Genomic DNA, 22246 nt, shown 5'->3' with positions numbered 1-22246 from the left:
GACAGAGCATGAACAGGGGAGGAGCAGAGAGAGAGGGAGACACAGAATCTGAAACAGGCTCCAGACTCTGAGCTGTCAGCACAGAGCCCGACGCGGGGCTCGAACTCACGGACCGTGAGATCATGACCTGAGCCGAAGTCGGATGCTTAACTGACCGAGCCACCCAGGCGCCCCTCAGTCTCACTTTCAAACATGCTACCCTGCATGTGGCTATTGGCTTCTGTCTTTCTACCTCACTTGATCTACTCTCCCAACTCCTAAAATTACTCAACCCCTATCCCGAGACTACAGTTAATTGATTATACCATGTTTTCATTAATTCTTAATCCTTCTTGTGTTTTCACTTTCCCCTTACCCACACATTTGACTACTCTTTGACTATTCTCTTTCACATAACACACCTAAAGAGTAAACGAAATCCTGTCAGCTCTACCTTTAAAATATGTCTGGAATCTACCTTTTCTTAGAATCTCCACTTCATCCAAACACAGTCATTTCCCACCTGTTCTTACTTTGTCTGTCCTTGTACCTACAGTGTCTGCTTTCCACAGAGCAGCTCGGGTGATCCGTTTAACGTGCAAGGTTATGTTGCTATGCTGTCACAAATCACCATGCTTTTCTTCTCACTCAGAACAAAAGTCAAAGTCCTTGTCAGTGCCTACAAGGCTGGGAGTGATAGGATTTTCCCTGGCCAGAAAGTCATTTCTTCTACCTTGTCCTCCTCCTTTCCCATTTTGGGGTTTCATTTTATCCTGAGAACTTATTACCGCTTGACATACTCTAAGTTCTCTTATTATTTCCGTCCCTTACCATTAAAATGGAAACTTCGTGAAGGCAGAAACTTTGTTCACTGATAGAGCCTCAGCTTCCAGAATCCTGTCTGGCAAATAGTACGCATGCAGTTATTTGTGGGTAAATGAATGGATGCCATTACTATCCATATGGCTAAAGGTTAACACTACCCTTTTATTCATTCATCAAGTATGTGATCATCTATTATATGCCTTGCACTAAGGAGATAGGATATGGAGAAAAACCCCAGAGTTTCCAGTCTAAGGTCTGAGAACAAATAATAGGTATAAAATTATAATGCTAAAAGAATCAAGATTGGAAAGTGTAGGGACCTGTAAGAACAAATGATAAGGGGGAAATGACCTAGCTAACGTCACAAAACCAAGGGGTTCATGGAAGTCCTTCCCAAGGAAGTGATGACTAAGGCGAGATCAAAACAAAGAGTACAGGTTAATTAAGCAAAGTAGCAGCAAGCATAGGTGGGCAGACAAGGCAGAGTGGGTGAAATGGCGCTGTGGTAGAGGGAGCATGGTGTGTTGAAGGAGCTGAATAAAGTAGAGAGAAGCTTGAGGAGGGAGCCTGAGAGCAGAGAGGTTGGAGACTTTTTAATTATCTCTCTTTATTCCACCTAATTAAGAAAATCTTTTAAAAATCCTGCTTTATTCAATAGAAATCCCCCCTTCTGATCTCTAAATAGGTATCAAATTGCTACCTAATTTTTATATACTTAGACTCTAGCTTCATAATCATCATATTAAGTGCACCCAAAAGGAAAAGATAAATGAGAAAAATGAATACATGCTCTGGTGAAAAATTGGCTTTGTTGTTTTATGTTTAAAAAGACTGCAATTTATCAGGGTGTCTAAGGATTGGAACATTCTGCTTAATTTATTTAGTTTCTATTGCTATTGTTGTAAACTGGGGCTTAAGAATAAAATTAATTTGTTTAAATCTTTTTTTCAAGCTTGCTTATTTATTTTGAGAGAGCATGAGTGGGAGAGGGGCAGAGAGAGAAAAAGAGACAGTATCCCAAGCAGACTCCACATTGTCAGCGCAGAGCCCAATGAAGGGCATGATCTTACAAACCATGAGATCATGAACTGAGCCAAAACCAAGAGTCTGACGTTTAACTGACTGAGCCACCCTGGCACCCCTTTGTTTAAACCTTTTAAGAAAATCTTAATAGTTTTAGCCTCTTTCCTGACTAAGGGGATTATTTCACAAAGGTTGAATCGGACATATAGCATACTCTATATTTATATAGTATATGTATATTTATAAGGCAATAAACCTTCAACTACAATGTCCTTATCCTCATAAGCCCCAAATGACTGTTTCTTATTTCCAAAATCTTCTGTTACCTCAGTCATGATATAGAAACGGGGAAATAAAAGTTGGTTTTTATAACATTGATGACTGACATTTAGTGCCTAGACACTTTGCATGCTGGGCCTGAGAAATGAAGCAGGGTCTTTGGATAAAAATACCGGGTAAGATAAATTTAATTTGGATATTTAATCTGAGTCTTGGCTTCTGAGGTGTAGAACAAGTTTCTTGTCCTTGTCACGTTTTAATGAAAGTGAGCCCTAGCTTTAACTGCTTTGTCCTTCCTGGTTAAAAGACAGCGGTCTTACCCTTTATAGCAGGTTTTTGTTTTTGTTTTTGTTTTACCTTTATTTCTCCTCTCTTTAGTCTCCTTTAATCTGGAACATGTCTTCAACTTTCTTTGTTTCTCACGATACTGACATTTTTTGAGAGTTTAAGGCAGTTATGTTGAGAACGCCCCTCAAGTAGAGTTCATCTGAGTGTTCTATCATTGTTGGAGCCACATTATGCACCACAGGAGTGCTGTGTCCTTGGTGTTGTGAATTACATATCACAAGGTATTACAACGCTTATGTATCCTTTTGTACCTTAAGGGTATGGTTAACTTTGATTACTTGACTAAGGAGGTGTCTGCTAGATTTCCCCACTGTAAATGTCTCTCTTAACTCTTTGTAATGACAACAATAAAGAGGGACAGAGTTTAACAGTAAGTAAATATTTTGTTCCCCAACTGGCTGTCACTGATGGTTTTACTATCCATTGCTGAGTCTTGCCTGAATCTATTATTAATAGAGCTGGGTGGTAAACACAGTGATTTTTCTAACTCTGTAATTTCTTCCTTGTTTAGTAGCTGTCATTCTGTAAGACAGAGTTTTTCCTTCTCCTCCTTAGTATGATATATTATAGTCTTTACTCCATTTCATGTTGGCCCAGGTTTGGCAATAGGAGTTCTGAGATTTGGGGTTTTTCATCGTGTTGTGTGTGTGTAAATGTAACAAAAAGTAGTTAATAGAGGCACACAGAATAAAGTGGGAATGAGAAGCCACAGAGGTGAATTCTGTTGGTGATTAGGAAAGGCTTTAGCGGGAAAATGGTGTTTGAGGTAAGCTTTTAAAAAGTGGCAGAGGGGGGTGCCTGGGTGGCGCAGTTGGTTAAGCGTCCGACTTCAGCCAGGTCACGATCTCGCGGTCCGTGAGTTCGAGCCCCGTGTCGGGCTCTGGGCTGATGGCTCGGAGCCTGGAGCCTGTTTCCGATTCTGCGTCTCCCTCTCTCTCTGCCCCTCCCCCGTTCATGCTCTGTCTCTCTCTGTCCCAAAAATAAATAAACGTTGAAAAAAAAAATTTTTTTTTAAAAAAATAAAAAGTGGCAGAATTTGGGATGCCTGGCTGACTCAGTTGGTAGGTAGAAAATGCCGACTCTTCATCTGAGGGTTATGAGTTCGAGCCCCATGCTGGGCATGGAGCCTACTTAATTTAAAAAAAAAAAAAAGTGGCAAAATTGTCACAGAAATGGTGATAAGGTGGAGTGGAAGGGAAGAAATTGTCTGAACGAAGCCTGACCTACCTGGTATTTGGCAGGTAAAATTCAGTGGTGCCAGAGCATGATGAGGCAGCTGAAATGGAACAGAAAAACCTCTGCTCTTACTGAGTTTCGTGCTGGTCTCTGCTTAGAATTTCTTCTCTGGCCTCGCTCCTGCTGTTTTGCTAGGGGAGAGGATGAGGTATGAGGAAGGAGGGAATTCTAAGTAGTGAAAATCCACAGGAGCCAAAAGCCCCATTCCAATGCTCCCTTCTCCAGAAAGTCTTTCCTGGATCCCTGATAAGAATTAACCACCCTCTTCTCATACACTCCCATGGTTATTGGTGCCTTTCTGTTAATGATTCTATTTTGTTTTGTGGGGTTTCTATTTTCTAGATTTATCTTTCTCCTTTAAACACAAACCACATCTTAATCACTTTGCTCTGGTAGTCAGCACAAATGCTCAATAAATGTTTATGGAATACATGGGAGAGGGAAAGGAGAGGATAGGTTGGAGTTGGTTGGAGAAGTGCTCTGAATGACATGTTAAGGGGTTCAGGCTTGCCCACACGCAGCTTTTGACAGGTACAGCTTTTGACAGATACAGGCCTGATGGAGGTATGATGTGGGGGACTCAGGGGAATGGGAAGGACAGTGAGTTGTCCCTGCAGCAGCCGCAGAGAAGCCAGAGGGCAACAACTAGGAAGGCCAGAAGGCGTGGAAGCAAATAGTTACCATCTCGTGGATCTGGATCTGGGCACTGGTTTGTAGGAATGTAGGAATCAGAAGCGGGAAAACAAAACAAAACAAAACAAAAAAAACACACACACCAAAAACAAAAAAGAAAAACAAATAACAAAAATGGAAGGAATTGAACATAGTTTTGAGATTTTAAGACTTGACGATGAGATTGACAATGGCCTCTTAGCAAAATATTAAGCACAGGGACAATTACAGAGAATGTAGGCAGTTCAGCACAGTCCTACCTCTTCCTCATCTAATACTCTCCCTGAATTCAAAACAGTATGTGCTGTTGAAAGATTTCCTTCTATCAAATATGATGAGAAATGAAATATTGTCTTCAAGTGCAAAAAAACTGACTTTGGTGTAATGGACTTTTCCATTTGGCTTTAGGAATGGTTTTATTAAGAGCAGATGCTAGTAACTGCTTTCTTAGCCTTGAAACGTGGTCTTATGACAGCAGCTTACCTTGGAAGAAGTGATCTGTAGTGTTCTGGCTCCTCTGTCCCTCCTGTACTTCCTAACAGAAAATTTGCTTTGCACCTGCTCCAACTGGGTCTAAGTGATAAGCATCTTGCAAGCCCAGAAAATTGTAGTATCAAATCTCAGCCCCAACTGTGAGGCAGTGCTCTCATCGAATCCCCACTGAGAGGCTTTCTTTCCCAATTCTCAGGGGAAGAGTCCTTTCTCCCCTGGCCCTTTTTCAGGCTTGAACTCCGACCTAACCCTTTTTTTTAGGTCCCAGCATGCATTGCACTGGGTGCACACCCTGACCCAGCCCTGTGTACTCTGCTCCACCCTGGGCTCATCCACAGGTCAAGCGTGGGTAGCCCTGGGGTCACTGGAGTGCCCAATTCCAATAATGAGCATATTTATCTTAGGAGAGGAAGTGAACCTTTCTGTTTTTTGCAGCCTATTGCTTTTTTCCCTCAGAAATAAATACTAACGGGGCATTTGATATATTATCTGTGATTGATAAGTGTACATTGCCTAATAATATTCACAAAGTTGCTTTCATCCACATTTTCCTTCATAAATGCTTTGTTATAACTCATGATTTAAGAGGGATATACCTATTTAACTGCTAGGGAAATGTAAATGTTTTAAAATCATGCCATGTTTGGGAAAACTTATAAGAATTTCAAATAAAAACAGAAAATGCTATTTAAATGGGTGAATAACATTCTAATTGGACTTAATGTACGTTTTTAAAGGGAAAGAAAAAAATACCTTTGTCTTTATGTTTTCCTCTTAGGTTTTTCAAATAGACCAAAGTCATTAAAAATAATTCTTAACCCCCAAAGCCACAAAAAAGAAGCTACCCAGGTCTATTATGAGAAGGTTGAACCACTGTTGAGGACAGCAGGAATAAAGACTGACGTAACAAGTAAGTCATTTTCACAGTATAATTTTGCCACTAAAAAATAATACTTAAGGAAGCAAAATAACCTGTATTTGTTCTTAAGTCAAACTGAGGAAACTACCTATGATAGCCAAAGCTTTTTTATGTGCTTCCATAACCTACCACAGTCAGGTCCGGGATTATAACTTATTTTGTTTTCTTTTTTTATTGTGTTATTTTTATTAGAATATCAGTATTTTCTCTTTAGACCCCCTTTTTCAGACTTTAAAAATTATTAGGAATCATTTCAAGAGGAGCCACGTACTTTTTGATATATTCATTGAGATGTTTATTATTTACACATTATTTCTGCAGATTCTCAAGCAGTTGGTTTCTGCTCACTTAAATGTTTGTCTTCCCGTGGAATCCTTCATTAGGTGGTTTTTGTTCTGACTCTGACCCCTGCTGGTTAGGTCAAAACTAAGCATGTAACTGCAGGTTTAGATGAATTTTGGGAAGCCAGTAGCTTAACTTCATTGCCTAAAATAAGAAAAGTGCTTAGGTTTTTGCTGAGGAAAAAGAAATTGGCCAATGCTAAAGTTAATAGAAAGAAGGTTAGCAAAATCCTTTTCAACTTTTTGAATTTGGTGACCAAATTCCTTTGTTTCCTTTGAGTCTCTTATTTCTCCCATGGGGGGTGGACTGAAAAGGAGAGTTGATGCTGTCAAAAATCATAACCCCAGTTTGTCTGATTTCATTTCTATGTCACATCACTAACATACAGTGCAGACTTGTAAATTTAAATTGCTGAAGAGTATTTCATAATAAACCTATCCAGGAGACAAAGTCGGAATGTGTTTGGGTTCTCCTAGTCCCATTTACAAATTCCTTGGGAAGGGATTCAGAGTGATGTGGTTTTGCTCAGCTGTAACCATGGAGATGGGTTTCACCATATAAATCAGACTTGATGCCCTCACCTCTGACTTGACGGATTGAGGTAGAAGGAAGTTCCTTACAAAAAGTAAACAAAAACAAGCTAGCAAACAAAAAACTCAACCACATATTTTTAGGAAGGTCAGCCACTCCAAAAGGCATCTATTACAATGGCGGTTCAAAAGAAACTACCATGAAAAATTCAAGAGGAATTTTTGAACTGAAATAAAATTGTAGTGAGAAGTTAATCTTTTACCTTTGTGGCTTTTGGCTTACTTAGAAGTGATTTGTAAGGAAAAGAAACAATGAAAATCTATCTTCCCTTTCCACTGAAGATTTTCAAAGATTGGTAGAAGAAAAGTTTGAAATTGATATTAGGATGAAACAATTAAAAGTTGAATAAACTTATTGGTAAACTTAATAACATTAATTATTTTGTTTCATTGATTTAATATCCAGAAGTTTGATGTGGATACTACTATATATCATTCAGTTCAGCATGTGTGTTGTACCCATAATATCTTTGGAATTATTTCATTAATTTGCTTTGACTTCCTTAGTTTTGACTTCATCATAAATTTGATCTTTTCCATCATCATAAAATGGTTCAGCGGACTGGGTCCTTCTTCGTTCAAATCAAATGGGATGGGGCAAGGTGTGTATATGTGAGAGCTCTAACATGCTTTAGTACTGAGCAAGGATTAACATCTCTTCCTGTCAGTCTGACTGTCTTATTATGTGTGACCAACCTGGAGCAGTCAGTCTTTTAAATATTCAGACCCTTTGTGTGGGCTGGAAGTAGGACTCCCTTTTCCTGAAGTCTGAAAATACCTTAACCAAATCTGGCTTCTATTAGGGAGGGGGGAAAAGGTCCAAATGGCTTCTGAAAAGTCTCCCAACAATGTGCACTAGAGGAAGTTTAAATCCAGATTATGGATGAGGCCACACTCAGGAGTTTACTCATCATGTATTAATCCGAAGTTGGTGTAAATTTTTTATCATAGCATTGTACTCTGGTTTACTAAAGATGATTCTGCCAGCGGAATAGAGATTAGGAAGGAGGAGAAAGAGAATAGAGGAAAGAAAACTGATAGACGATGAAACCTGACCTAAGAGGAAATGATCAGAATGTCCTTTCCTCCTTTTGCACTGGAGAGAAAAGTTTTATGTCCTTGGCTCTTTTTTCCCCTAAATTTATAATTATTATTGAATATTATATTTAGTTTAATGTAAAATAAAATTAGGACATTACATACAGCAAATTTAGAATTTTCTTATATATTTGTGCAGAATGGCTAATTATTAGCTGCCTAACACTCCTCCTACAGGCAAAATTATAAAATTACATCTTTTGCTTATAAACCCACCTTGGTAGGTACATTAGCTAAATATTTATATTTTAAAAGTTTCCTATTTTGTGTGAGGGACTGAATAAACATGTGAATGCTTGAAAAATTTTAGAATCTTCTTGCCTGTTTCACGGTATTGTTTTGTAGTTTGAGTCGGGTAATATATTTGACACTCCTTGTATATTATGAAGTTCTATAGAAAGATGCTATGCATGTCTGTTTCATAAATCATGTAACAGTAAGATTCAATTAACACCTTGAAAGGAAAAGAATATAGGAAAGAGTAAAGCAGAAAAGGTATGTATTTTCTGTACATCCAGTGTGACCATTATTTTAACCTATCTTGTGTGCATTGCTGAGTCTAAATGGAATACAAGTTACATAATAAATTCTACATGATAATGAATTCACAAGGAGATAGTGTCATATAAATGAGGCAGGATTTGAAAAATTCTAGCTAGGTACATACACTTTAAAAGGTTGTTTTCTATATATTTCTTTTAAAAATTAATAGCAAAAAAATTAATAATTGGACTAAAAAATGGGTGAAGGATCTGAATAGCCATTTTCCCAAAGAAGACATAAAGATGGCCAATAGGAACATGAAAAGGTGCTCAGCACCACTCGTCATCAGGGAAATGCAAATTAAAACCACAATGAGACATACCACCTCACATCTGTTAGAATGGCTGTTATCAAAAAAAAGACAAGAAATAACAAGTGTTGGTGAGGATGTGGAGAAAAAGGAACCCTGGTGTACTGTTGGTGGGAATGCAGACTGGTGCAGCCACTGTGGAAAACATTATGGAGGTTCCTCAAAAATTTAAAAATAGAACTGCCATCTGATACAGCAGTTGTATTTCTGGATATTTATCTGAAGGACATGAAAACACTAGCTCAAAAAGATATCCGCACCCTCACGTTCATTGCAGCACTATTTATAACGGTCGAGACATGGAAGCAACCTAAGTGTCCATCAATGGAGGAAGGGAGAAAGAAAATGTGGTGTGTGTATATACACACATACTTACAATGCAATAATTGGCCATAAAAAATAAGAAAATCCTGACATTTGTAACAACACGAATGAACCTGAGGGCATTATGCTAAGTGAAATAAGTCAGAGAAAGATAAATTACCATATGATCTCACTTGTATGTGGAATCTTAAACAAAAGCAACTGAACACGCACAGAGAACAACATGGGTGGTTGCCAGAGGTGGTGGGGTGGGAGAAATGGGTGAAGGGTGTCAAAAGGTACAAACTTCATTTAAAAAAAAAAAAAGAATCACCACATTAACAAAAATATACTTTTCATTTTGGTTACTGCTGAAACCCTGACCACTTCTGAGTATGCATCTTTTGAAACAGTTGAGCTGAAGCTGTATTCCCCCTCTGCTACCAGCGCAAATGCTGTATCTTATCTAATAATGGTATCAGAAAAACTTGTGGAAGAACTTAGAAAAAAAACGGGGTTATTTTTTTCTAATAACTTGATGGCATATGAATCACAGAAAAACAAGTGGTCAGCCCATGCTGACATGATATCATGTCTTTATCTTCCTCTCAAAACAGTAGACTTTAGGAATTACACTGGCTAAGGCGTGAGAGAATTTGTGAAGATCATGGATCCGTAGGATAATTCATAAAACAATAAAGTGAAAAAAGGCAACAGAGAAATCAAACTGGAAGGAGCTTTAGAAGCCATCCAGCTGAATTCCCTGTATGTGGTGGGTGTAGTGATGATACTCCTCGTGGATGAACTCCCAGCCTTTGCTTGAGCACACTATGTGTGTCCCCTCTTGCATAGAAGAGTCCCGGAAATACTCAAAACAGATACTGTGTCTGCCCTTGATCTCTCTCATTCATGATAGGCAGTTCCATCTCCTTCATTCAATCTTTCTGTTAACAAAGCTGCTAGACCTTATCATACTCACTGTCATTATCACGATCAAAGACACTTCTCTGAATTTAGCCTTGATCTCTGTCAGCTCCGGGCCCATGGGAGTGCCTAGTCACCAGATAATTTTTACATCCTGTCTGGCCCTGGTAGAATTATCATGAAAGTGGAGTTTGTTATCAGTTTCATTTAAAAAAAAATTTTCTCCTTCTAGGGTCGTGAGTTTAACTTTTAATACTTTGACCAAATCTCCTCTTTGATTTTGTGTTTTTCCTCTTTGGCTCTTTGTCTCTCCTTAAAGCCTTCTCTCCTTGGAAATGCCTCTTGCTATTCCCGATCTCACCTAGCAGAAAGCTAGGCAATTTGATAAAACTGAATCACGAAAGATGCTAGTAAGTTGAGGCATTCTATCTTTCCAATTTTACCTATATTTTAATAAAAATCTGAAGAGGAGCTGTTCATGTATCATATCCAGCTAAAGAGAGATTTCTGTGTGAAAGATTCTTTTTGTTATCCCTTAAATAATTGTGGATTTATTTGGCCAATCTTGTTTCTAATACTCAGATGTCAGGGAGTTAGAGTTTTGTCTCTGGGGACAATAAAGAGTCATCAGTAGAGGTTTTGTAGGAAAAGGATTTGATCAAATAAGTGAGAAAGTCATTCTGGGCAGAGTAGGGTAAAGACTACTATCCCCATTAAAAAGGCAGTGGCTGGATCATGGGCATTGGCTTGAGATGGGATGCTACAGCAATAAAGACCAAAACAACTGGTCTTGGCCTTGGAGTGGTTGGGAGAGGAAGGAGAGGGACAAGCTAGGAATTAATTTTCCTGTCTTGGGCAGCAAGGAGGGGATATTGGAACAATATATTTGAGAGGCAATATGAAGGTGGCAATGACAGATTCCATTTTGAGCTTACTATGAGGCACCTGTAGAACAGGAGAGAAAATGCCATCTCAGTATCTCAGCCCATTATAGAATTTTATCCCCAGACTAAGAAATGTTACCGTAAGTCCAAATCTCATCTGATTTTACTTCAGCCTATTTCCTCATCAATACTTAGTATCAACCTCATTACTTTCCTCCAATCTTGTCGTCTTGAGGAAGTAATATTTAAAATGGTTAGGGTGAGTGGGGAGTCCCAGCAATGAGAACTGAGTTCAAAGCCTTGTAAAGAATGGAACCTCCAAATTTCCTGAATAGAAGGGGCATAGGGTGTCATTCTCATCAGAAAAAGAAAGCAAGTGAAAGAAAAGGGTAGTAGTAACCTTTTGACACTACATTTGCCCAGCAGTCTACTCCTTATGTTTATTTAGAGTGGGGTGATTTGAATCTAGCTCTAATTCCAGGGCCCATAATATTCTGTCTAAATGCATATTTCAATTCCTTCTACTGTATCTAAATAGTAGTCCAGATTATTCTCTATCCTTTTTCCCTATATTATTTTTCTTTATAATCACTTATTGCTACTTTATATTCTATAATCATGTTTTATTTTTTAAAAAAATGTTTATTGGTTTTTGAGAGGGAGCATGAGTGGGAGAAGAGCAGAGAGGGAGGGAGACATAGAATCCAAAGCAGGATCCCGGCTCTGAGCTGTCAGTGCAGAGCCCAACACGGGGCTCAAACCCATGAGCTGTGAGATCATGACCTGCATCGAAGTCGGACGCTTAACCGACTGAGCCACACAGGTGCCCCTGTGCATTCATGTTTAAAGTTCGTGTCTAGTGTCTGTCCCCAGAATGTGAGCTCCCTGACATGGAAGTCTTCGTTCCTTTTGTTCAATTTTCTACTATATTGTGATCAAGTTTCTTTCATCTTTTCTCTCTGTTCCAGGTCACTTTTTTTCTTTTTAACTTTTACAATGTCATTTAAAAAAATCACTCTTCTTGGGTAATTTGCATCAATATATAGTCAAACTCCACCTGCAAGATCAAAGAGAGTATTATTTAAAATTTTTCCTAAATTAAGATAGCATTTAGCCATAGCATAGTTTGAAAGCTAATTTTATATTGGATTTGAAAAGCTTTACCAAAGTGAGCTTTAGCCTAAAAAGCAAGATTTGATCCAATGATTCTCAGCATAAATATTTCTTCATAATATCATTAAGTATTTTCAGTGTATGTAGGTAACATTTTGTATTTTGAAGTTTGCAACTACTTGCTGAGGCTATAAATGATCAACACAATCATTTATGATAACCTTCCAAGCTTATTCATATTAATATTTTGTACTTAGTTTTCTTATAGCTTTCTTCTGATTAGAATTTAATCGAGAGAAGTTTTATTCCTGTGAATGTTAACAGCATTTGAATCAGCTGTGGGAGAATTACAATGTAATGTTCGCTGGATACAGAATGATCCTTTTAGGCACCAAGACTAATAATTTTTAACAATATCTAAAAACATTGTAGGAAAAGCTTGAACCATGCTGGCACCAGGGACAGACAGGCATGAAAGATTAATGTAATCTTGCATATAATGATGCACATTCTTACACAAAAAATCCATCTGCAATGTCATGTCAGTCAGCAGAAATCTTTGATGGGTGGATACAGCTGGGCCGTCTCTTCTGGCAGTGCTGCCCTAGAAAATGCTAAATGGGGCTGGGATGCTTGGTGCCATCTGCAGTGTGCCAGCTTACCCTGTCTCCACTGGCATTTACAACACTGCATAGGGCATCGTGACCGTAGAGACAGCGATAGGGAGTGACAGATTCATTTCCTCAGAGGATCCGGCTCTGGTGGGTCCATGCCGCCACCTTCCTCGGCTTTGGGTCTGTTATCATTGGTGTTGGCTTTGCTTCCGTTTTTCACATCCAGCTTCTCTTTTTAGTCTAGCGGTTCCAGATACACATTCTTCTAGTATGTAAATCTTACGCTAACCTTTCAACTAATTTATCCGTGTGAGGTTGCCAAAGCGCTTTAACATTGACTGTCTTGATGCCAGCTAATATGCCTTATTTTCAAAATACTGCTGCTCTTCGGCTTCTGATTTAAAGGAAATGTATCTTATTTATAATATCAGGAAGGGAACACTGAACAGACAGGCACCAAGATAAATGATCTAACTGCTGTATGTGGGATGTCCCCAAATGACTTACGTAGTTGGAACAAATATATGACCCTCTTTTACATAAAGCTATAAAACACATCAGGCAAGTAACACTTAATCCTCTTTCTCATGATTAAAATATAAATATTCAAGAATAAATGTTGTTTTATGACCTGACCATATGTTTATGATATTATTTTGCCAAACTCAGTTAAAAAGTGTAGATCATTGTTTAAAACTTTCACCTTTTTTGTGTGTTTGTTTTTAAATAGTAACAGAATATGAAGGACATGCTCTGTCACTCCTAAAGGAATGTGAACTCCAGGAATTTGATGGGTAGGTTATATTATCAATCTGTATACATAATATAGTTTATGTTATGAAATGTTGTCATTAGTTTTTAGTGACATACTTGGGACTGATAAATATTTCAGTATTCATGGTATATGTAATTAGACTCCATTTTGTTCATATCTATGTAATAACAATTAATGATGATAACATGGCGTGGTCATCTACCTCTCAGGATCAGGCACAGGAAACAAAAGAAGAAATCTATACAAGTACTTGGAAATCAAAGGGTACCACGTTCTACTGACCTACTGTGCATATATTTGCATCGGCAGTCCTTAATTCTTGGCTTTAACCATACGAGTCTCTAGAAAAGCCTTGATGGAAGATACACTGTTCTTATGGTAGAACTGTATTGTGATTCTCTTTTGCAAATTTATTGATGGTGTTCATAGCTACCCACTGTTTAATTTTGCTGTGATTGAGGGTAAATATTTTATAAAAACAAATATATTATTTTCAGTATGAATAAAATATGCTAATTTTAATTCTTTCATAATTTAGTGGCTACCAATTAAGTGTGTTATCTACAGTAGGCATTGGAAACTGTCGTTGGCAATACGTTGCTGGAGTGCATAGAAATTGTTCACTGTCATGCAAACATTAGAAACAAGGCAAGTGACTTACACTGTAATGACCAGTTTAAAAAAGTAGCCAAGTCAATTTGCTAAAGTGATGGATTGATGTGTAAGACACAAACATTTTAGGGAAGATTTTTTGCAAGGGTTAATATTTCAGGGTTTTAAAAGGTGGCCAGCATGTGAATTACTTGCGTCACATGAAGATGGGCAGGAAACAAACAAGTACTCATAATCTCAGGCAAGAGAGTTGTGTCTCTTTAACTGTAGATTGGAAGGCTTTGCTTTTCCCAAAGAACTAGTAGAATGTTTTAGGGAGGAAAGTGATGAGGTTGTTTTTTGAGAAATGCTTAATATTTTTTGGTAAGAAACAATATTAGTGGATGAAGAAAAAAGTTTGATAAGTAAAATAAGACTTTTTTTAAAATTTATTTATTTTGAGAGAGAAAGAGCATGAATGGGGCAGGGGCAGAGAGGGTCTCAAACAGGCTCCATGCTGTCAGCGCAGAGCCCGACGCAGGACTTGATCCCAAGAACTGTGAGATCATGGCCTGAGCCTAAATCAAGAGTTGGACGCTTAACTGACTGAGTCACCCAGGGGCACCAAAACAAGACTTTTATAAAAGGAATCTGAGAAGAGTAAATCCAGATGGCAACATTATATAAATATTGAGGATGAAGAGTATAAGGTAGGAGACTACTTAAGAGCTTTATACTTATAGCCAGACAGACTGATTAACAGGCTACATTTGGGAAATTATCTTGCAAGTATACAATTTAAGAAAAGTGACTGGAGGAATCATGCCCATGAGCTACCACCTTAATATGCTGCATAGTCACACAACTTGTGAGTATATGAGTGTGGCTGTATTGCAAGTAAGTCCTTTTTTCAAAATATGATCATATAAATAATAAAGATAACAGATATCGTAGATATTAGACCTGGTCCTGCCCATCAGCATTTTGAAGTGTTCCACTAAATGTGGTGTGTATAAATAAGTTCTGCTGGTAATTATACTAGGGAAGGATCAAGAGAAATTTTGCGGAATGATGAAAGACTATTGCTTAAGGGTAGTATAGTAATGCTGTTTTCTTTAACTGAAAATACTTAAATTTTTGTTTATTTCACATGGCAGGTATTGTTATTTAGCAGTGTGGCCCTAAAACGCACACAGATCTTTTAGTTATTATCCACGTTTTTTTTAACTTGTTAATATTTATTTATTTTTGAGAGAGAGAAAGAGAAAGAGCGCAAGGAGAGAAGGAGCAGAGAGAGGGGGAGATACAGAATCTCAAGCAGGCTTCAGGCTCTGAGTTGTCAGCACAGAACCCAACGTGGGGCTCGAACCCACAAACCATGACATCATGACCTGAGCTGAAGTTGGACACGTAACTGAGCCACCCAGGCACCCTGTATTATCCACATTTTTTTAACCACAGAGTTTGACCTAACCATTCTATGATATAAGTTCCAGTGATTTAACAGTTTCTGAATTGTACAGCATGCTGATTTATTTAGGACTTCTAATAATTTAAAATGTCTATTGAAAATAATCTATTTTGTAAGATTCTTTAAATATCTCATTTTCATGGGCCCAGTTTTTCCCACTGGGAGCTGGAAAAACTTAATAAAATGCTAATTTTAAGTCACTCCACTTAGAAGTAAATAGGTATATATGGAAAACAATGGAAACAGTTTCTTTAGACAGCTTAAAAGAAAAATTCTTCACATGTATGAATTTTATTTTGTTACTTAGATTCCATATGTAAGTGAAATCATATGTATTGTGTTTATCTTTCTTTAACTTATTTCACTTAGCATAATACCCTCTAGGTCCTTCCATGTTGTCATAAATGGCAAGATAAGAGAACAGATTGGTGGGTGCAGATGGGAGAATTGGGGTGGGTGACATAGGTGAAGAAGGTCAAGAGGCACAGACTCCTAGTTATAAATAAGTCAGGGAAGTGTAACGTAGAGCATGACAACTGTAGTCAATAATAGTGTTTTGCCTGTTTGAAAGTTACTAAAAGAGATCCTGAAGGTTCTCATCACAAGAAAATAATTTGTGGAGGGGTAACATTGAATGCTGATCTTCTTGTAAAGATCACTTGGCAATGCATTATGCAATGCAATGCATTAGTCATTATGTTATATACCTGACATTAATAAAATGTTACATGTTAAATATGCTTCAATTGAAAATAAAGAACAATTCTCTCACAAGTATTTGAAAATGGAATGCGCTCTATTTATGGGTTCCCTATTTCTGAACTTGATCAGAGAGAGGCTATTGGAGTACTTTTTGAGAAATAGGTACAAAAGATTCAAGGTTGGGGACAAGGTACCTGCAAGATTCTATGATCTTTCAATGAAGAGGGGCTCACATTCCTTCAAGAACTTGAGCCTGAAGCATTTCTGCCTGATTAGGATATCACCTAAAGGTATTTTAGACACAGACTGGAGAGTTTAAGATCCAAGAATGATTCTGTGCATGTTATTTAATAAAGCAAAATGGTGGCAAATACTGTTTAAGAAATGTCACTTGCTAAAATTTTGGAGTTTTTAATGAGTTACGTATTTTGTATGAAGACACAATATGAGATAAGAGCCAACAGGAATGCATCTGTCAGTATTCAAGACAGCTGTTGTGCAGCTCTAGTGTGTTCTAGCAAACACTCTAAGATCCATTGCTAAACCTTGTAGGAGTGTCAGTTTTTACTTGCCCCCTGCATGAATAGAAAGTCTTGTAAAGGCAGAGGAAAGAGTAATGTCAGCTGCACAAACTTGAAGCAGTAACAATTGAATTTACAAGCATCAATATGGTTAAGCTAATCTATAGCTCTTATGCAGTTGTAAAAATATCAACATTTTCCTGTTTTGCTTCATAGTATTTTATTTGAATTTGTTAAGTAACAGTTTTTTTCTCCTTCTGTTAATTTCACCATTAACTAGACCCATAATGATTTAGACATTGACATTTTATCATATTGTCCATGATACCTGTCTTCTTAAGTAAGGTATTTTTTAAAAAGTACCTCTTTTCAAAAAAGAGAAAGTTTAAATCAAAACCTAATAATATATTGAACATTTCAAGGATGATACTGGTTTATAAACAAATAAACACCCATTTAAAAAAAACGTGTCACTTCTTATACAGAAAAGTAAGGTATCAGCCCCAGTGGCACTTTTCTAGGCAGAATCATTGTATTTGGGGGCATGGCAAGAAGGAGTTTACTTATTCTGAAAACATAAGCTGTACCCCATGTGAGAGATTACTTTAAGGTTTATATTTTAGGATAACACAAGTGTGGTCAACTTGTTATAAAAAGTTGTGGGTGTTTTTGTTTGTTTCATTTTGTTTTTTGGCATTTTGTTTTGTTTTGCTTTTGCCTTTTTATGTTTTCTTGTTATGTCCAGACTCTTGTGGTAGGTTCGCATTAAGTATATCCCTTAGGTTGAGTAACTATACCTGGGGCTGATCCTAATGATACAGTAGTTGTCAACATAAATATGTTTTTTTCCTAACAAATTTAGTTCCACATTGATTCTACTGGCAAACTGATTTTCAAAATAGTAAACCTCTCTCGTAAGGTGATTTTCATTAGGTTTCACCTACAGGAAAGGATTATAATCCATTGAATACTAGTAGCGCAGTCTGTAAGGTTGAATTGCCTCTGTTTCAATTCCCCCTTCTGTCACTTACTGTGTAATGACCTTGGAAAAGTTACTTAATCTTACTACGTGCTAGTTCCCTAATTTGAAATTGAAGGTAAAAGCATCTATTGCATATAGTTATTGTTCAAATTAAATGAGTTCATACATGGAGGGTGCTGAGAACAGTGCCAGTACATAGTAACTATTCACTAAATGTTACTTTATTGTTGCAATGATCATTTGTTATAGTTTTAAAATATTTAACATAGAATGTGTTATGAAAAAATTTCAAAGGCTTTTGTAGCAGAGTATGTTCACAGAGGAGGCATCTCTATTAATTCTAGCAATGAGTTAACATGTGATGTGCAAGATGCTATAACCAGATGCAGGATCCCAGGGGTCAGATGTTGCTATATTAAATGGAAAAGCCAACTTCTTCTATGCTAAATTAGATGCTTTGTTGGATTATTTTAGTGATCCTTTTAGATCACACATACCTCAGCAGGTAGAAAAGGCATGAATCTGATAGTTATAATTACGTTTCTAGAATGTTTCTCTGAGACACAGAGATCTTTGAAATCACACTGATTAAGGTTCACAGCAAACCTTGGCTTCCCCATTTATAAAGATGAGGCAAATGCCTACTTTATAGAATTCTGAGGATTTGATAGAAAAGAATCAACACATTATCTGACATAAAGTTGACCCTCAGTAGATACTATCACTTTTTTCTGAATTAGTGGCAACATTGCGAACCCCTAGGATTATTTCAGACATAAAATAATACCCCTAGCCAAAGGTGATCTGGGTGATATCCCATGTCCTGGAGTCTCTTATAACTATGGTGGATCTGGATCTCCCAGGCAGGCTGTGTGCAGCCACTGGCTGAACCTCAGCTCTGTGCAGGGGCTGGAATGCTGAGAGCAAGGTGGAGGGACTCCATGGACCCTCTGGATTCCAGAGCTTCCTAAATTTAGGGAAACATTTAAAACCTGCTGATCATGGTCCATGGGCTGTTTTGTTTGGCACATAGGGGTTTTAAATGTATTGAATACTGGTTGATAATATTGAAAAATTAGGAGACTCACCCGCAAATCAGAATCTGTGGTTTCTCTAGAAAAATCAGAGGATGTGGTCCTCTAGGCTTGCCTCCCAGATGATGTGAGTGGGCTGGAGCTGAGAATCTGTCCCCCCACTGAGACTCAGTGTACTCTTCCATTTTTGCTGGACTCTTGTAGGCTTGAATTATAACACCTGCTTTCTTTTTTTTTTTTTTCAACATTTATTTATTTTTGGGACAGAGAGAGACAGAGCATGAACGGGGGAGGGGCAGAGAGAGAGGGAGACACAGAATTGGAAGCAGGCTCCAGGCTCTGAGCCATTAGCCCAGAGCCCGACGCGGGGCTCGAACTCATGGACCGCGAGATCGTGACCTGGCTGAAGTCGGACGCTTAACCGACTGCGCCACCCAGGCGCCCCATAACACCTGCTTTCAATAACACAAACTCTTCCTCCTTTTGTGTAAAGTAATATGATTTTGCTACTTAAGACTATTTTGCATCTTTTTTTTTAATTTTTTTTTTTAACGTTTATTTATTTTTGGGACAGAGCATGAACGGGGGAGGGGCAGAGAGAGAGGGAGACACAGAATCGGAAACAGGCTCCAGGCTCTGAGCCATCAGCCCAGAGCCCGATGCGTGGCTCGAACTCACGGACCACGAGATCGTGACCTGAGCTGAAGTGGGACGCTTAACCGACTGAGCCACCCAGGTGCCTCTATTTTGCATCTTTTAAATACAAATGATTATGAAACAACTTTCTGAAGTCTTATGTATTACTTTCAGAGATTCCCACCACCACCTCTGTTATGCTCTACTTACCATGAGATCTTAAAAAAAAATTATTAGCAGTACTGTCTATAGTCAAATGGTAGTAACAGTAATTTTAAAAGTGTCATAGAGGAGGAATGTCCAGGAGAGAAAAAACAGTTCACGTTTGCAATTACTATATTTACATACTGATGTAAAAGCTTTTTACGTGATTATTATAGCTGCCTGTCTTTTTGGAGCTATGTTGAAAAAAATTAGCAGTTAAGTGAATTGCACATGAGTATTAACATAAACAAAATGAGAACAATATACTTTTGGATATTAACAGAGTAAATGTAGGTTCAGTGTGAATTAACGTGTTGAAATGTTTTAATGTCTCTTAACTCACTTAAAATATTTTGTCTATGGGATATCGTGTAAGTATTGTATTTGTGAAGTAAACTTTATGCAGTGCTGGAAGCTTCTTATTCGTTGACCCTTACTAAAATGTTTGAAGGTATGTATGTGTGATCGTGCATGCGGACATGCAAGATTACCATTTTGAAGTTGAGATTTCATGAATTATTACCAATTGTTTTAAAGCTGCTGCATTCTCAGTGTCTTGTTTTCTAGTGTTGTCTGTGTTGGTGGAGATGGATCGGCCAGTGAAATCGCCCATGCTTTGCTTCTTAGAGCCCAGAAGAATGCTGGGAAAGAAACGGACCGCATCCTCACCCCTGTCCGTGCAGAGCTCCCTCTGGGTTTAATACCAGCAGGTGAGGGAGTGGCCATGGCTTTGCTAAATGGAACCTCTCTTCCTATCTTTCTCTGTCTTCCTAATCTAGACAGTGTAGCACAGAGTTAAATGCACTCTGAATCAGAAAGACCCGTGTTTGGAATCTCCACTAGCAAATCTGAGACTTTGGACAAGTTATTTCATTTGTTTAAACCTCCTTGTTCTAATCTGTAAAGCAGAGATACACATATATTCACTTAATGACAAGGTTATTGGAGTATATGTGGAGGGTTTGATACATAGGTAAGCAGTCAGTAAGTGGGATGATGATTATTCTACCTTCCAATATAAAGGTCTAATGATTACACAGTAGCAGATATGAAATTTCAAAACAGGTCAAGCTGTTTACAATGTAAAATGTAGTAACTCCCATAATCAAAGTATAAACATAACCTTGAGTTGAGAATGCCAAAAAATTTATTCTAACGGCTGGGCTGCAGCAGCTAGAATAGAATAGAACATGACACGATGAAGGCTCAATGAAGTTTATTAAGTGAATGAATGTGAGGAAGACCTAATTACCACTCGAATTAGGCGTAAAAATGGGTAGGAATCTGGACTGAGAAGATGAGGTTGAGTTATTTTCTTCGTTGCAAAAATAATCAATGCCAAAATCCAGGAACATTGAGAAATAGAAAAGAGGCCATTTGTCGGGTGATGATGGGATCAAAATAAACCTAAACCATGGTGGCTCCTGGATGCCACGGGGAGGGGTCTGAATTGTATTTGATAAACAGTAGGGAACAATGGAAGATTTAGAGCCAGGGAACAGTCTGCTGCTAGCCTGGGAAGGGGGGTTGGTGATGAGGGGCAGGGAGGGACAGTGGAGGTCCAAGCCTGGGAGAAACACTGAAGCAGCACTGGCATCTAGGAAAGAGGAAAATGTCTTTCACAAGTTGATTACATTATATCAGCCACTCCTCCCAAATTATTTAAACAAACAATAGTGATGGAAAGTAATGATTTCATTTTGAAATCCTCACACATTCTTAGCTCAACAAGAAAAGCAGAAACAATTATTGTTTCCTATGAAAATAGGAAATAATGCACATGGTTAAAAAAATTCAATATTCTATCCATTTGATAACCACATTCTTTGAGGATGGATTGTGGTATATTTAGTATTAAGTGACAAAGAACAAAAAGTATACAAATGCTTTTTTAGACTGTGAAGTCTTTCAAAAAACCAAGGCTTTAAAAAGGAGAGGCGTATTTAGATATATCCTGATAATTGTAAAGCAGGTAGAGAAAAACCTTTGATGGTCTTGAAGCAGAAGGGAAACAAAATAACCTCAATTCGAGAAAAAAAAATGCTGGCAAAGTGGAGCGGTGCACTTTGACCTTTTCATGTCATTTTAGTAGCTCTGTCTGTAATGGTGGAGCTTTTCAACATTTCCCTCCATGCAAAGTGGATGTGCTTAGGTCGTTTCCTCTTCACTGGTGCTTACACTCCTGAGGTCACTTATTACTGCTGTGAATTCAGAAGTGAAAAGATGAGTATCCTCACAGGTAGGCATTTGACAGAAAGTGAATAGTTAGCTAGAAAAACTGGTGGTTATGCTTAGCTTTTTAATATGCCACTTGAATGCATTTTGTTTAGAAAATATAGCCTGTTGCCAAAATTGGGATCGTTCAGAATTCCAGCGTATGGATTCCATCTAATAGGAGGGAAAGTCCTGTGCAGGATGTACTCCTAGGAGGACTCAACGCCCCCATCAGGGCTTTGACAGAGAATGGGAACAAGAGCTAGGCAGGAAGTTTCCAAGCTGCATGCAGAAGATTGTCTGCCTTTGAAGCCATTTGCCTCCTGGAGAGAGATGCCCAGAGGGAGAGTGTTTAGTAAATTACTCCACTGAGCCAACAGACTAAGCTGCTGAATTATGGTCAGACTCACATGGATCAGATGTGGGGAAGCCTGTATTTGAACTGCTGGCCATTAGCAATGGTGTTTGTTGCCATGGGAACCGGTGCTAAGGAACTATACAGAGAGATTCAGATTAAAGGGGTGGGGGAGGACAGAGGAAAAAGCCAGAGAGGACATAAAAATAAAAAAGCAATCCAGTTGTTGTAAAACAAGCCTCAATCCACATACTGATGGCTGCGAAC

The 22246-nt window shown here is 38.1% G+C and overlaps 1 protein-coding gene across 6 annotated transcripts in view; it reads left to right on the top strand.

Annotated features, from left to right (window-relative positions):
* Positions 1–22246, top strand: part of CERKL (ceramide kinase like) — a 110496-nt gene that overhangs the window by 70570 nt on the left and 17680 nt on the right. For all 6 annotated transcript variants that reach the window (XM_023259528.2, XM_023259526.2, XM_023259525.2 and 3 more), the window contains exons 3-5: positions 5633–5764; positions 13225–13288; positions 19978–20120. In XM_023259528.2, coding sequence (XP_023115296.1) covers positions 5633–5764; positions 13225–13288; positions 19978–20120 — 339 coding nt within the window. The remainder of the gene's footprint in view (positions 1–5632; positions 5765–13224; positions 13289–19977; positions 20121–22246) is intronic.

The sequence above is a fragment of the Felis catus genome, chromosome C1 (assembly GCF_018350175.1).
Source record: "Felis catus isolate Fca126 chromosome C1, F.catus_Fca126_mat1.0, whole genome shotgun sequence".
Lineage (NCBI taxonomy): Eukaryota > Metazoa > Chordata > Mammalia > Carnivora > Felidae > Felis > Felis catus.
Note: the sequence above shows the minus strand (reverse complement) of the source record. Positions and strands in the feature narration are given on the sequence as shown.